The sequence below is a fragment of the Cryptomeria japonica genome, chromosome 7, assembly GCF_030272615.1.
Source record: "Cryptomeria japonica chromosome 7, Sugi_1.0, whole genome shotgun sequence".
Lineage (NCBI taxonomy): Eukaryota > Viridiplantae > Streptophyta > Pinopsida > Cupressales > Cupressaceae > Cryptomeria > Cryptomeria japonica.
In genome coordinates this window covers 333,596,656-333,613,058 of record NC_081411.1, presented here as the reverse complement: position 1 = coordinate 333,613,058, position 16,403 = coordinate 333,596,656, and the positions used below count along the sequence as shown (strand labels likewise).

The 16,403-nt window shown below is 35.9% G+C and overlaps 1 protein-coding gene across 10 annotated transcripts in view; it reads left to right on the top strand.

Moving 5' to 3' along the window:
- Positions 1-6,491, top strand: part of LOC131057764 (uncharacterized) — a 53,067-nt gene extending 46,576 nt beyond the window's left edge. For 2 of the 10 annotated variants that reach the window (XM_057991930.2, XM_057991923.2), the window contains exons 3-5: positions 4,857-4,944; positions 5,579-5,780; positions 6,000-6,491. In XM_057991930.2, the coding sequence (XP_057847913.2) occupies positions 4,857-4,944; positions 5,579-5,780; positions 6,000-6,055 (346 nt within the window). In that variant the 3' untranslated portion in view covers positions 6,056-6,491. Of the gene's footprint in view, positions 1-4,832; positions 4,945-5,578; positions 5,781-5,999 lie in introns of all 10 variants that reach the window. The other 8 variants (XM_057991929.2, XM_057991922.2, XM_057991928.2 and 5 more) reach the window with 5 other exon arrangements.
- Positions 6,492-16,403: the final 9,912 nt, after the last annotated feature.

Here is a 16,403-nt window from a genome sequence, read left to right as displayed (position 1 = left end):
CATGGAACTATGAATAGATATCTGAAGGTCCAAACCATATGCAGAGCCTTTCTCGTCTTCCGTCTGGTTGTAGTCTGTACATGAACCTACAGCTGCCTTTTCCATGTCTTCCGAGTTTTCAATATCTTGGAATGTCTTAGTGTCATTGAGCACTAATGATCATATGAACCATTGCAATTGATTCTATTCATTTAAATTAAATTTTAATGAGTGATCCATTTTGGACCAAACCTCACATAAAAGGACTTTAGACCCCTAAAGCTTAAAGATTCATGACAGAGGAAACAATTGCTTCACTTTGCTTTGAAATAGCATTTGTCTTTAGTGGCAATTGCCCCTTCAAATTAATCTGCTAATATTATGTCTTCCCTCTTTATGTTGTCATCTCTCTCCTTTGTGATATGTCTTTTTCCAACTCCTCTTGGGCAACAGGTTCAAAATCTAGAATAGAAGGCCACAAAAGGAATTCTTTGCTCCAATCTATAAGTCCTCAACATTCATAACTGTCCCTAACTTGGAAATTGTGCTCAATTCTATATGCTAATCATCCGTTTCTATATACTTAGCTTAACACTATGATGCAGAGCAAGTCTGAGGTCCAATTAAGGACTCTTAAACCAAGTAGCTCAGCAATATTCCACTGACACATGCCAATGTATTTTCTGTGGTATCACTTCAGTGAGTTTACAACATTATTGAACAAGGCACTAAGCCCTCAAATATACATTTTGATATCACAGATTTTATGGAAGACACAACTTTTCAATCAAGTGAGAGATCATGCCTTATAAGAAGAAGGAATCCCCATTATATGCTGCTGGGACCCTGTACAAAATCCTCTCACATTGGGTCCCCTCCTTGACCCCCCTGCCTCTGATTTCCTTGGTTGAATACAACACTTTATATCCATTAAAGGTGGACCAAAAATTTCGTGGAGTCTTTGGGCACGCTAAACTTTATATTATGGGATGATCTTAGAATGGATTTTGTGTTAGGATAACCAACTCAAAGAGGATTTGATTCCATTTTGGTAGTTGTTTATAGGTTTTTGAAGATGGCTCATCTTATTGCTTGTGAGAAAACTAATGATGTTCTGCATATGTTGATCTATTTCACATAGAAGTTGTAATATTACATGGGTTACATAAGAGCATTGTATTAGATAGGGATGCAAACTTTGATGGTCATTTTTGGAGAACATTGTGAAGAAAATGAATACAAAATTGAATGTCACTTTAGCATATCATCTGCAAACTAATGGGCAAACAAATGTTGCAAATAGGAGTATGGGTAACATATTGAGATGTTTGACATGTTAAAAGGTTGGAATGGGGATTCATCATTACTATGAGGTGATTTCTCATGTAAAATCTATTAAATGGAAATACAACTAAAACACCATTTGAGATTGTGTATGGACAGAACACAATCAATGTTTAGAGTTGAGATAATTTATTGCAAGTCATAAGAAGAGAGCTACAATAGAAGATTATGCGAAACATATGAATAATTTACAGGAGGGAGTAAGGGTTCAGTTCAAAAGATGAACATGAAGTATAAAAAGCATGCAGATCTAAAGAGGAGACATAAGGAATATGAAGTAGAAGATGAAGTAATGGTATACTTGAGAAAGGGGAGTCTCCTTGTTGGAACATATAATAAATTAAAAATAAAAGTAGGAAGTTTGAATTGAGAAATGCATACAAAGTAAATTTATCAAAAGACCTTGGTATATTATTAGTGTTTACTATTACAGATCTACATGAATATCATGATGGAGATTGGAGACAACCAAGACCAATACTGCGGATAGAAGAAACTGAAGAAATAATATGTAAGAGATCTGAAATAAGCACTAAAAGTAAGAAGTATGAAAAATATTAAAGTGGAAGGAAGGCCTATTAAAGATTTCACATGGTTATCTTCAACTAAAGTGAAGCAATTTGGTTTCCCTCCATTTGTTCCAAAATGAGGGACTCACTTTTTAGTCATCTGGGGTGTTTGATGTAGGAGCATCCTTGGCCTAAAGCAATCCTTTATCAACGGTCAATGTTTTCTTTTAATGTTTGTTATTTTTGCAACTATTTTCATGTTTCCTAGTCGTTTTCCAATAAAATGTAGCAAGTTAGGCAACATTCGACAAGTTATGTGTCAACAAGTTTTGAATATCTTTGTTTGGACTTTGGAACATAAGCTCTACAATACATTCTTCACATTCCATCTAAATTTCATGAAGATATGGTTACTGCGTCTATGTTTATCATTTGGAGGACCTAAACCAAATTATGCATTGTTTAATAGAACCTTGTTTTGGACTTGTGGAAACCTTTTGTATTTTCAATCTTGTGCCAATTCCTAAGGTTCTTAATATGAACTTGAGTCCTAAGAGGGTTTATGTACAAAATCACATTGCATTTGAAGGCTCCTAGCTTGAGGTGTATTGTTGAAGATGACTTTCCACGTTACCATTGAGCATACACACTACAAAAGGTGATGCATCCAATTCCAAGGCTATTTAATGATGAAATCATTTAATATTGGGACCGTTAATCCTTTTTTCATTCCCCTAGGTCAATGTATTATGTTTTCGTGAGGCGCATATCATTCGACATCCACCTATATAAAAGAGATCCCCCTATCACTTTGGGAGGGCAATCTAGGAAGTAATGAATTGATAATGATATTAAAGGAAAAGTCTTGACAAGGACAAAATAAAGAATAGAAGATCAGGCACAAATTTAAGTTTTCTAAAATTTGAAGGATCTTATGTAATCTAGTTTGTAATCAATCGGCTGAGGTCTAGCATGTTGCAATGTCATTGAAGCTTCCTTGTAATCATTGTTTTCAAAACAATAAAGCAGTTCATTGTCTTCAATTCTGTTGTTCAGCTTTGTATTTGTGTGTGTTTTACTTTAGCTGCATGGTTGGTTAGTTCTTCATTAGACTTACCAAATTTGATTGCATCAAAGTGGTTGTGATCTTTTACTAATTTGATTCACTGAACTCAAAATAAGATAAACGTAAATCCAGTTTTTTAAATTTGAAGACAATTAAGTTAGTAGGCGGTGACCAACACGTAACTTTGAAAGGCTAATTTTGTGAAATATATTTCACTTCTTTTTCAATCTCTGCTTAAGCTTAATAAGAAATACATATGGTTTCAAAAAGGGTGAATATGCCCTTTTGATTCTTTATAATTGACGATTGCTATGAGAATAGTGTTGTACCTTCCTCAGCTCCTGCAAAACATTTACTATCTTCAAACTCAGCTATTTGCATTGTGAGCTCTCTGTTTTAAGTTGATTGTGAACAGGAGGTTATATTGTTCCCCCCGGAGAAGGATTTCTTTACTACAGGTAAATTATAGAAAGAAGAAAGAAGAGATATAAAAACAAAACTACTGTGAGGAGGTCAAAAATCCATTAAACAGTAAGAATTCGCCAAAAATTGAAGAATAAAGCATTGCATCAACACTCAACACAGGGAACATAAAACTAACAAAGTCTTTACAAGGCAGACATCCAAAAGGAGAATAAAAAATAAACTTGATTTCCAACATCACCCTCCTGCATATCAGGTCTTTCTAAGAGTTTCTTCATCCACAACATTTGGCCTAGGGCTTAATCACCATAATTTTTTTCTTAAATGGTTATTTCCTTATCAAATGCTCCCTTCTTAAGAACTGCTTCCTATGCATTTGCTGCCAGGGAATTGATAAGGCTTGAAGGAATGGTGCTGGAGAAGGAAACTGAATCATATCCAGAGATTCTGGACATCTTGATGAAATTTTTTCTTGGTATTGATATTTCCATTGAGAACACTGGAGAGATTTTTGGAGAGGACTGTTGGCTGTGACTGCCTGAGTTTTCGTGTGTGGATTTTGATCTCCCAGCATCTGTTGTCTGCTTCCATCGATTAAACTGGTCCTTATTTTTGTCAATGACATCAATTCTTGAAACTATCTGCCTCATGAAAAAAGGGCATCCAGGTGACGTCTATTTTGAATTGTAAGACTGGCTTGGACATGGCCATGGAAACATACTGGACTTTGCATCTTTGCAAGCCTCTGGAGCCAGCCTATAAGCATGTTAGGGTAAGGATATAGAAATTACTCTTATGATATGAAAATGGCTTGGGAAGTCCAGCTAGATAATACCCTAGTCAAGTCTTACATGTTATATATATGCAAAAACATTTAGGTTCATCTTTTACTTTAGTCATACTGAATTCTGGTTAGATAGATTATGGCGTAAATAGTCAAGTGTTTCAATACAGCATACCGAAAGGAAAAGGTAAATTAAAATTGGAAGACAAAGTAGAAAGGTAGGATGGCTAAAGGAACTGCTTAATAGAAAACATGGCAATATGACATTCTTTAAGGGATATTGTTTTCAGGAGAATGGGCAGTGCCGCAGTACAATGTGATAGCAGTTGGCATATTTTTGTTCATCTTGTACATGACTAAAATATAGAAAAAATGATGGATAGTTTTTACTTTAAAGATGCAACTTTGTAAGGAATTTAACCTTTATCATAATGTAAAGTTTGAATTACTAACATCTATGAGAAACACGCTGATATCATTTTAGATTACAACTTACCATTAATGAGAAATGCTCTGATATCATTTTAGATTACAACTTATGTGAAGGTAAATAAAAATAAGCCATCTAATTTAGCTTTCTTGTCCGGTTGTGCATGCAACTAATAAATGTATCATTCATGTTACCTTAGTTTGCACACAAAATGTTCATAGAATGATGGACAGATCCGCTAGTATCTTTTTTTTAACAGTCTTTAACGCTATGTTTTGTGTCATATTCATGCTGAAGTGTAAATGCATTGGAAACCAGCAGGGAGACTCTTGAACTTCAACGTTTACCAATTGATGTAAAGGTATTTTTAACTTGTTTTGGGCACTGGATATTCCATCTGTTCAGAAAGGTGTGAAACTTAACATTCATGCCCTCAGAGTTTGGAAGGCTCTATTTTCTTATTGAACAATGTCAAAGTATTCGATGAAATTATCATAAAGTGATAAAGTTATAAACATAACTTGGATGTGATTATAAGAGCAAGCTCACATAACAAATACATTGAGTTTTTTTCTTTAAAAGTTGCATCTGACATCAAAGAACTTGGAGTTACATCAGCTCCGCAATTGAGAGAATCTCATCCTACCAAAATAAAACTGAATTTGTATGCTTCAAATAATTGACAAAAGAAGATAGCGGAATGAGGAAATGACATTTTATGCTCATATCCAGCCTGCAATATTTCTTTTGTCTTCTTTACAGGTTGGGTATGAGCATAAAATATCATTTCCTCATTCTGTTGTCTTCTTTTGTCAATTATTTTGTAAGCACACATTCATTTTTTTTTTCTTTTGGTAGGATGAGATTCTTCCAATTGTGGAGCTGATGTAGCTCCAAGTTCTTTGATACAAGAAGCATTCTTTAAAGAAAAAAACTCAATGTATTTGTTATGTGAGCTTGTTCTTATAATCACATTCAAGTTACTATATGTTGCTTATTTTCTTTCAATCATGCAGATAAAGATAATAAGTTTGATGCTTTAGGTAAATATAATTGGCGACCCATCTTGTGAAAAGGGTGAAGGACAAACGAAGGAGGATTCTTGTATTGTTCCTTGTAAAAAGGCCTGCAATGTTGCTATTTCTCGCCATTTGGCAGGAGTTAAGAAAGAAACTGGCTACATTTTAGATGAAACAGATATGTCCAAAGTTGTTGACTCATGCTCCACCCGTTGTTTCAATGAATGTGAGATAGCTTCTTCTAACCACCTTCATGATTTCATATATTCCGCAAGATAAAAATTAACTTTACCTTAAAATTACAGATATTCTTAGAGATGCTTGATTGCTATTGTTTCCCTATGTTAGGATTGCCAATAGGGAATGCATTATACTCATTTTCTGCAAGTCTGGCCCATATTGATTGATCATATATTAATATAATCACATTCTTGCAAGTGGACAGGTTTAAAGTCAGGGAAGAGCATATCTTTTGTCTATATATATAGACCTCCTCGGTAAGCCTGGATGGGAGCATGCACACTTGATGGGCAGCCTCCCTTCTATCAATTTTGAATTTCTAATGGGGATAATGTTGAAGCAAGTTGCTCTGGACTTTAATGAAAGAAATACAATGTCTAAGCTGGCTACTAAAAGTATTTCAAGTGTTTTATGTACTGGTAACCACATTTGCGGTTGTGGTACAATCAACCTTATAGAGTAATCTATATTCCATCTTCTCTCTTGTGTAGTTTGGGTATAATTATGTACAATCTCTTCATCATATTGAAGTGATCACCATTATCTACTACAGATAAGAAAGAATCAATGAATGTAGTCAAGGGATAATGTCTCTCCGACTCTCTGTACATGAAATGTAAGTTCTTAAGAATGGATTTGTAGAATTACCTTGGATAGGGCCATTTAAAATATTATATGAAACAATGATTCGTATCTAGATCAACCTCTTTATGATTTATTGTTACATCAATGCAAGTTTGAAGTTTAACATTTATATTCTCACAAATTTACAACCTACTGTATCCAACATCTAAGTCCTTCCCACTATTCTTTTTATTATTTCATGCATCAAATCACTAATATAAATTTGTATCATTGTTTTTAATCTGTGCATCAATTCCTCACATGGGTTCAACACCACGTGATGAACCATGACTTTATTATTTGCCCCATCATTTATCTTTCCTCCTAGCAAACTCTAAAACTTCCAATCTTGAGCATGCAACTAGTTACCTGATAAAATCATAAAACACATCAAAATTCAGTTTTGATCATCATTTTCTAATTACACTTCAGTAGTTCTAACTGTGTTTTATGCAGAAGTTCATTACATCACAAAAAATAGAGAATAACAATTCATCACCAAGTTTTTTGGCAATAATTTTAAAAAACTCATTGGTGATACATAAGTGCAACCTCACACTAATGCAAATTCCATCAATTTACTTCCCAGCTGATGTGAACCAAGATAGCAATTGATTGTAGTTGTGGTGAGTTCAATAAAGTTATAAACTATTGGATGAGAATGGTTTTTGTTCAATCTGAGTCCCACAAAGGCATGATGGAGATTAGAAAGGATGTAACTAAGCAAAGGTTGATGGGAAATGTTGTTAATAGAGCAATTGTGAAGTTGAAAGTGGCAAAATAGAAATAATTTTACCAGATATTGGTAGATATCAAACAGACTAAAGTCTGTGCTGCGTGCTGATTTGCCCAAAGGTATGCCTTTGTTATCCTCTTTATAGCCTGGTAAATCTTGAGTTTTAGTTCACGTGTCTATCTTGATATAACAAGTCTTATAGGCCGTGGGTCAAAAGCTTTTGGCTCCAATCTTGGGCATTCTATTAGATCCTATACCATAGTGTTAAGCGCTAGGGTTTACAACCTTCCCTTTGTCTGGGACCTTCTCCTCTTTTCACAATCCCTTCACTGCAGCCACATTTTCATTGGATCTTTGTACATTTTCCTAACTAAATATGCACAAGGCATGGTTAAAAAATGCATTGTCAACTCCATGAAGTCATTATTTAGCTTAGAGAATGTAGGATATGCAGCAAAAGTGAACCGCATGCAATTTCATGCAACTCAAGTGTACTTATGCATTGGCTCAACATAAGCTCTTCTCATGTCACATAATTCCCTATCATGCACAACTTAGTGCCGAGAAGTATGTGTATGGATGAGAAACTTTGGCAAAATGGCTTCACACACATCTTTGCAAGCACCATTTCCAATAGCTTCATGTAACTTAGTGCAAGACAGCCATGTGCACACTCTTTTGTAACACCATGCAATAGGAGTTTGCACTCTAGGTTCAACAATATTGCCAACTCCTACATCAATGTTTCTACATTGTGCATGACTTGCATGCAGTCAACATATTCCTTTGCATCAATATGATCAATTCAACTCCATATGCATTTGACACTTGGTTGTGTCTACTCCACATGATTGTACTAGCTAACTGACACCATACGAATCCAACATTTGGCACAATCCTAGTGATGTGAGAAGCACACTATATGCACATGACACTTGTAAGCATATTGTGGAAGGGTTAGTTGACAACCCATTGTATAAATACATCTCATTGTACATCCTATAAGCTAGTCTTTTGACTAACAAGCCCATTCACATCATTTAGATTATTCTGGTTGTACTGTACGGTTTCTTTGGAAAACCTAATGGGTACATCTCCCTATCTAATCAAAAGAGCATACTTTCTTGCTAGATTCTCTATAATTATGTTTCACACCTTTGATGAATGTAGGACAATATTCCTCACCTATTTGTCATGTTGTCTTGCTTAAACTTGGCTACGGTATTATATAATAACACTTTTGCAACTTAAGCTTTCTTTTGGAAGTAAACCTACCTCCACTAGGTTAGTATAACTTTGTCTACATGTGAAGTTGTCATTTAATTCTTAGACTAAAATTGAATGGTATTAGAGCATAAAGTCGTGATCTCATGTTGCTTGTTGTCAGACACATTTGTCTAGGTTCTAGGCATTTCAATGCTCTTCTTTTCTTCACACGACTATCCATAAGTAGGATGTATATGGCAAAATAGCCCCCAAGAGTCGTGGCCTTTTGCCAACCTCTTTGGATGAAAATAATTGCATGTATGAGACTTAGCATCATCATCATTGATCCTAGTTGTTGCCACATATTTTAGAGTCCTAGGGGTTGACTTTTGACATCACCTTGACACAACTCCTTTGTGGCATAGAGCTACAATGTTCACCTTGACCATTGGCTACTCTTTTTTGAAGGAATCTTAATGCTAATCAACGACACACTTGCAAATGGTTAGTGACCATTGGTAGCATAATGTGCAAAAGGAACCTTTGGGAGTTCCAAGCTCCTTAGTTGAATAGTGGCATGCACAACAATCTAACACATACTTTCCAACTGTATGCTAGATAACACATAGTAAAGTATACTCATTGAGATCATTACACCCATGGCAATTCAACCATCAACTAATTGGTCACAAGATTGTTGAGAATTAAGGTGTCTTAACCTTTGCAAATACTCGATTTAATTATTTTGTTATTTGAAATTTTCTTCTAATTACACATCATTTTTAAATTGTACTTTATTTAATATTTGTGCTTTGCCTCAAATAGGGCATTAGATTTTGTGCGACATCTAATGCCACATGTTGGTACTTTATTAATTAGTTGTAAGTTGTCATAAGACAAGATTAGTAGATTTGGAGCACCCCTCTTTTGAAAGATTATATGAAAAATTATGACAATATCTTGTGGCAAATAAGAGCTAAAAATAGGGGGAATTACTTTGACAAATCTTGGTATTATGGCGTTCAGTGCTTATGTTGAATGGGTCAAATTGGAGATTCCAAGTGAACTAATGATTTACTATCTTAGTAGGTGCGAAGGAATCTTCATGGGTGACATTGGAAATAGTGTCCAAGGCAGATCCCACTTTTGGGGCTTTTTTGTAACATGGTTTTAAAAACTATATATATATGGTTTCCCAACTTGATCAATGGTCTATAAATTGGTATTTGAAGAAGGGGTTTGATAAGCAATTTGCAAATACAAAGAGTTGTTGGAATCTAACCAAAATTCTTTTAAGTTTATTATTGGTGAATACTTGAAGGAACACAAATAAACCACTGAGAGGGTGGGGGTGGGGGGTTGAAACAGTGGTAATTAAAATCTTATTTTCTAATCAATCAAACACAACTAACTAAGATGCAAAGAGATCAAAACACATACACAAGGAAAGCATACACATACAACACCAGGTATACAAGGGAAACCCATGGTGGGGAAAAACCTCGGTGATAAATGCTACTAGAGTCTATTGCTCTAATCCAGCCTCACTATAGAAACACTTTGGTTACAACTTTTATGAGCACCAATCCAAAGGAACACCAACCCTTGATCAGAGCACCCACTCAGATGAATTACAATTGAAGCACCTTGTTACAAATAAGATTTTGTTACTCTGATATATTTTGGACCTCTGCCTCTACCGCTTTCTCTCTGTTATGCTCTTCTTCTCTCTCTATTCTCTTCTTCTTCTCTCTTTGTTATGTTCTTCTCTTAGATATGCGTCCAAAACTCTGGGAAATCTCTATTCTCTATTCTTTGCACTTCTCTCCACTGCACTGCTACACAATAAACTGCCAAATCATATTTTGATAGTCTCTTCCTCTGGCACTTGAATCTTCTGCCATACTTGGATTAATTTCTCTTCTCGGGATGCACAAAAGATTTGATCTCTTTTACACCTACCTTGCAAACTGTTGGTTTTCTTCTTTTATTCAAGAAATCTCTTGTCATACATCTCAATTTACTTTTCTTGAGCCGTAAAAAGATTAGATCTTCCATCTACCTTGCATACAATTTGCCGCCAACATTAAATGCACTCTTTCCATCTTGAGATATTATTCTCTACGTTCAGATTACTATCTATAGCAGCTTCACCCGTTCATTATTTCTGATTACCTACCAACTAAAGATTACAAATCTCCTCAAGCCACTAACAAATTTGATAATGTCTCTGTTCTGTAGTCTGGCAGTCGTCAACATTAAATGCATCCTTTCTTTCATTTGTTTCCAAACTCTACGATAGGATTTGATCAGACATCCAACTAGTAATTTTAATATCTTTCACCTGTAACTGTGCCATGTTCATTCAATTCTACATCTCGCGAAAAAAGACATCTGACATATATATATATATATATATCTTTGATGTAGTACTAAACCACATACCAAAAGCTCAATAGATGAAAATAAATTCTTTTCAACAAGTAGCCTTCATGGTTAACACATCTGTGGGTCAACATGGTCAATGGTCCAATCAAACCATCATGAGAACTCCAACGCTTCTCCTTGGACACATGGAGTCGAGTCGCAACATCGCGACCTACTATCTGCTTACCTCAACAAACCTTGTGAGGCTACACTTTACTCATCTATTCTAGCTTCATGGGCCATGACATGACATGTGGCAGCCTCTCACCACATCGCAAGCTAAACTTCCACTGTTACCTCCAAGCCTTGAGGTTGTGACGTAACATCTTTTGTGATGGTCATGGTTAGATCACAACATCGCATCCTTTCTTGATAGCCTATGTTAACCGTTGCAAATCTGCGCCCAAGTACTTAATGTCATCTATAACAATCCATCGCAACTTCACAACCTTCCCTGGTTGTCTATCTTGATAGTTGTGATCTTGCACCTGAAGGTTTATGTTAAATTTGACATTTCCATCGCCACTTCACAACCTTCCCAGATGGTTTGACTTAATCGTTGCAATCTTGCACTGGACAAGTCATGTCATCTCGACGTGCGCTCCAAGTCGGACAACAAAAACATGTAAGCTATTGCTCACCTACAAACTATGTGTTAGGTTATATAAATAGCCGATAGCCAACCAATGTGGGATATATGGTATAGACCAATTCATGCACGCGATGGAGATCTACTTAATGCTTCTTTGTCTAAATGCAATCTGTAGGCTTTGTCCAATCTGCTTAAACCCCTCTCATCTGCTCAATGCCTTTTCTTGTCTGTGACAATCTGATCTGCACCAAGTTGACATCAATTGCAATCTAATGCCAACAATCTCCCCCTTTGACATTGATGTCAACAATGCTCATCTTCTCCCCCTTTGACAACAATGGCAAAGGGCACGCTTGCAAATTCAAACTTCCTTTCTCCCCCTGTGGAACACAAAATTTTGTTGTGTTGGCATACAAACCAATCTGCACCAAAGCTTACACATACAACAATAGATAATTTTGAATGGCATACAACCATGGCAAGTTACAAACTTGTATCTGGATCATCTCCCATGTTCATTACTTGTCTTCTCCGCTTACAATCTTTTTGTTGTCCACTTGAGCAACAATCTTCCCTTGAGGATCATATTCTCTATGCTCCATTTTCCTTGGAGTGCAATCCTGTTCAGGGATGTATGATTAAACAAAAACAATGAACTCCCCCTAACCAATACACTCTAACTATATCTTGTTCACTGATGCTTTGTCCTTTTGTGAAAGTGTTTGGAGACCATAATGTCTACATACCTGCCATCTTCTTTGTCTTAAAGCCATTTGACACTTTTTCATTCAATCCACAAAGTTGTATAGAGAGTTTTGAGCTTTATAAATGAGCTTTGTTGTAACACTTTTGTTTGCATTGAGTCATTTGCGACCATTTAACTTAGACAAAAACATTCTTTTTCTAGTGGACTTCTTGCAACCTCTTGTCAGCACATGCAACTGTACTCAAACCAATATATGCAACAATGCAACCACAACCAAATGCAATTTTAATGTAAGCCTAAGGATCAATCTATAACTGCACGCGTACACTGTCAAAACTTAATCACCACCAAAACTTGTGCAACTCAAACAACCATAACAAGCAGACAAAAATATTCTATTGACTCAACATCTACTATTATACATATAAACAATCACTATCCTCATCAAGGTTTTTGTCACTTAATGTCCTTACACTTATTCTTTTCAAAAAATGGGGTTAAAAGATATCTCCCCGCAAGGTTCTGCATCTCCTTAAGATCTAGGGGACATTGTTTGTGCATGGAGTGCACAGTGCATACTCATAATTTCACCCTTGTTCTGCTCATCATCTGAGTTATGTTTCCTTCTCTAGACTTGTTTGATTTCCTTCTTCTTCTCAATTGCAACTTCTTACACAAATTTGTTCAAGGGAGCAACATTTATCTTCGTTTTTTGTTTGACAACCTTTGTTCTACAATATTTTGTAATGTGACCAAAATTGTTGCAAGTCTGAAAAACTTATGACCATAAGCATTACACTTATAACAATAACTTGGAAAATGAGGAACATTCCAATTTCTGTGTTGAGAGTAGTTCCAAGTTGATCTTCTTGTAGCAGGAGGTTTTCTAGGTCTTCTTTCATGTCTTTGACTCTTGTAAAACCACTATCTTTGTGCTTGGTATTCTCTCTTGAGGCAGCCCTATCTTTTGATTCGTTCTTGTCTCTAGTCTTAGGAGCAGCAACATGATGATTTAAATCTATTTTCTTCTTGGGAGTTTCTTTTGCTGTAGAGATCTCTCCATGTTCATAACCTAGGCCATGATAGTCTTTATTTTTCTTTTGCCTGCTAAGTATATCATTTAATGCATTAGTGCTACTCTCACACTTCACCCTTAGTTTTAGATCTTCCTTGCATAACTCAAGATCTTTCCTTAGAGTTACCACTTCCTCTTCCAACTTTTGACACTTTTTTTTGTTTTGCATCTAACTTTGACTTCATTACTTCACAGATCCTCTTGGCTTCTTTCAGCTAAGTTGTTAACATCATGTTGTTTTGATTAGACACTTCAAGTTTATTGCTCAATATGTTTTGTTCTTTTGTGGCCAAATTCTTGTACTTGGTGTGCTCTTTCTTTAGTCTCTTGATTTCTTCAAGAGCACAAATTAACTCTCCTTCTAGATCAACTTGAGCATCATCTTCCTCTTCCTCATCATTGCCAAATGGGTCCAGACTTTCAGACTTGGTTTCTTGGTTGTTACTAAGGACCTCTTTAGCCATGAACAAGTTAATTTCTTTTCCATCTTCACTACAACTTTCATTTGCTCCAATTTCATTATTTGATACACCATTGTCAATGGTGTAGAGACTTCTATCCTCATGAAGATTCTCTCTTTTAGGATCATAAATATTTTTACCTTTAACCTTGTCACTTTTCTCATCACTATCTTCCTTCTCATAAGGACATTCAACATCAAAATGTCCTATTTTACCATAGTTAAAACACTTAAAGGGTAACTTACCTCTATATTTTCCGGATCCTTTCTTCAGCTTCTTCACAAAGTTTGCTTCAACAATGTTACGATCTTTTTCATCAACACTTGTAGTAACTTCCTTTCCTTTCCTTCTTTGTGTTGATGGCAACATTTCTCTTTGATGATTCAACACCTACCATCCTCATCTCATATGCTGATAACGAACCAAATAGTTCATCCATGGAGAATTTTTTCAAGTCATTCGCTTCTTCTATTATACAGACCTTTGTGTCATATTTTGTTGTGAGTGATCTCAACACTTTCTTGATTATAACCTCATTTGCAACATGTTCACCAAGTCCTCTTACAACATTTACTATTTCATCCACCCTCTATAGGTAATTAACAATCTTTTCATCTTCTTTCATCTTCAATCCTTCAAACTGTGCTCTGAGATTTTGTAGTTTGGCCTCCTTCACCTTCACATCTCCTCCATATATTCTTTGCAAATTGTCCCACATTTCCTTTGCAAACTTACCACACGGGTTTCACTTAGTGAACCTGGGTTATAGCACGTGCATTCATGGCATACTAAAGAATCCCCCTATTTTCAAAAAATATTGCCCTAGTCTTGTTTTTTGTCACCCCCTCCCAATATATAGCCCAAATTTAAAACCCCCCTATTTTCACCAAATAATGCATTTTTTCATAGTCCGAATTAAAAACCCCCCTATTTTTACCAGATAGGCAATATATTATTCTTAATTTTCAGGATATTAAACCCCCCAATATGATTGCATGTGATATAATATTGCCTAGCTAGTGAGGCCCGTGTGAAACTTACAGTGCATGACTTTAACAAATTCTGTATCAGTCAACATGTTTGGATTTTGTATTGTACTCATATTCCTTTTTAGCATCAAGGTCAGTAGGAGGAATTGGGGGAACGCTATGTCCATTTTTGACTAACATCCAAACATCACAACCTAAGGAGAACAAATAGTTTTCCATTCTTCTACTCCAAAAGGCATAGTTAGTGCCATCAAACATTGACACTTTAATAGATGAGGATTCATTCCTAGCCATTGTGTTCACAAACCAGAATCTACCCAAGTTGGAGAAAGCTTATCTAATAGGGAACCTAGTGCTCTGATACCAATTGAAGGAACACAAACCACTAACTATTAGCCTAGCTCTACATGGTCCCGAGGGCTAACGAAGGGTTTAAGGGGATCCTGGAGTGTTTTGGCCTAGTCATTTCCAGTTTGGGCCAAAACGGAGTTGATTTACTTAGTTTCAGGCATACTTACTATTTTTAGTAAGTCAACAGGACACAACGGAGGCTAGTTTTGGTGATTGGATTCGATACTCCTCAGGACCATGTAGAGCTAGAGATAAATCCTATATTTTGTATGGGGATGTGTGAAAATCAAAGGGGCACCCAAGGGAGACATAAGGTGATTGGATTTGATACTTTTATATTTTGTATGGGGATGTGTGAAAATCAAAGGGGTACCCAAGGGAGACATAAGCTGATTTGATAGCTTCCTTTTATTCTTTCTCCAAGGGTTGACCCAACTCACTTGAGCATCAATCAAACACAACTAACTAAAATGTAGAGAGATCAAAACACATACACAAGGAAATAATACACATATAACACCAGGTATATGAGGAAAACCCACAGTGGGAAAAATCCTCTATGAGAAATGCTGCTAGAGTCTACTGCTATAATCCAGCCTCATAATAGAAACACTTTGCTTACAAATTTTATGGGCACCAACCCAAAGGAGCACCAACCCCTGATTTGGGCACCCACTCAAATGAATTACAATAAATTTCAATTACAATTGAAGCACCTTGTTACAAATGAGATTTTGTAACTCTGATATATTCTGGACCTCTGCCTCTGCTTCTCTCTCTTTGTTCTACTCTTCTTTTCTCTCCGTTATTCTCTTCTTCTCTCTTTGTTATGCTCTTCTTCTCTCTCTATTTTGTTCTTCTTCTCTCTCTATTTTGTTCTTCTCTCAGATATGTGTCCAAAGCTCTGTGTAATCTCTACTCTCTATTCTCTGCACTTCTATCCACTACACTGCTACACAATAAACTGCCAAATCATGTTTTGATAGTCTCTTCCTCTAGCACTTGAATCTCCCGCCATACCTGGAATAATTTCTCTTCTTAGGATACATGAAAGATTTGATCTCTTTTACACCTACCTTGCAGACTGTTGGTTTTCTTCTTTGACTCAAGAAATCTCTTGTCATACATCTTAATTTAGTTTTCTTGAGCTGCAAAAAGATTAGGTCTTCCATCTACCTTGTAGACAATTTTCCACCAACATTAAATGCAGCCTTCCCATCTTGAGATATAATTCTCTACATTCAAATTACTAATTGTAGCAGCTTCTTCACCTATTCATTATTTCTGATTACCTGTTGACTGAAGATTACAAATCTCCTCACGCCACTAACATATTTGATCTTGTTTCTGTTTTGTAGTTTGGCAGTCGTTGACATTAAATACATCCATTCTTTCATTTGTTTCCAAACTTTGCGATAGGATTTGATTAGACATCCAACTAC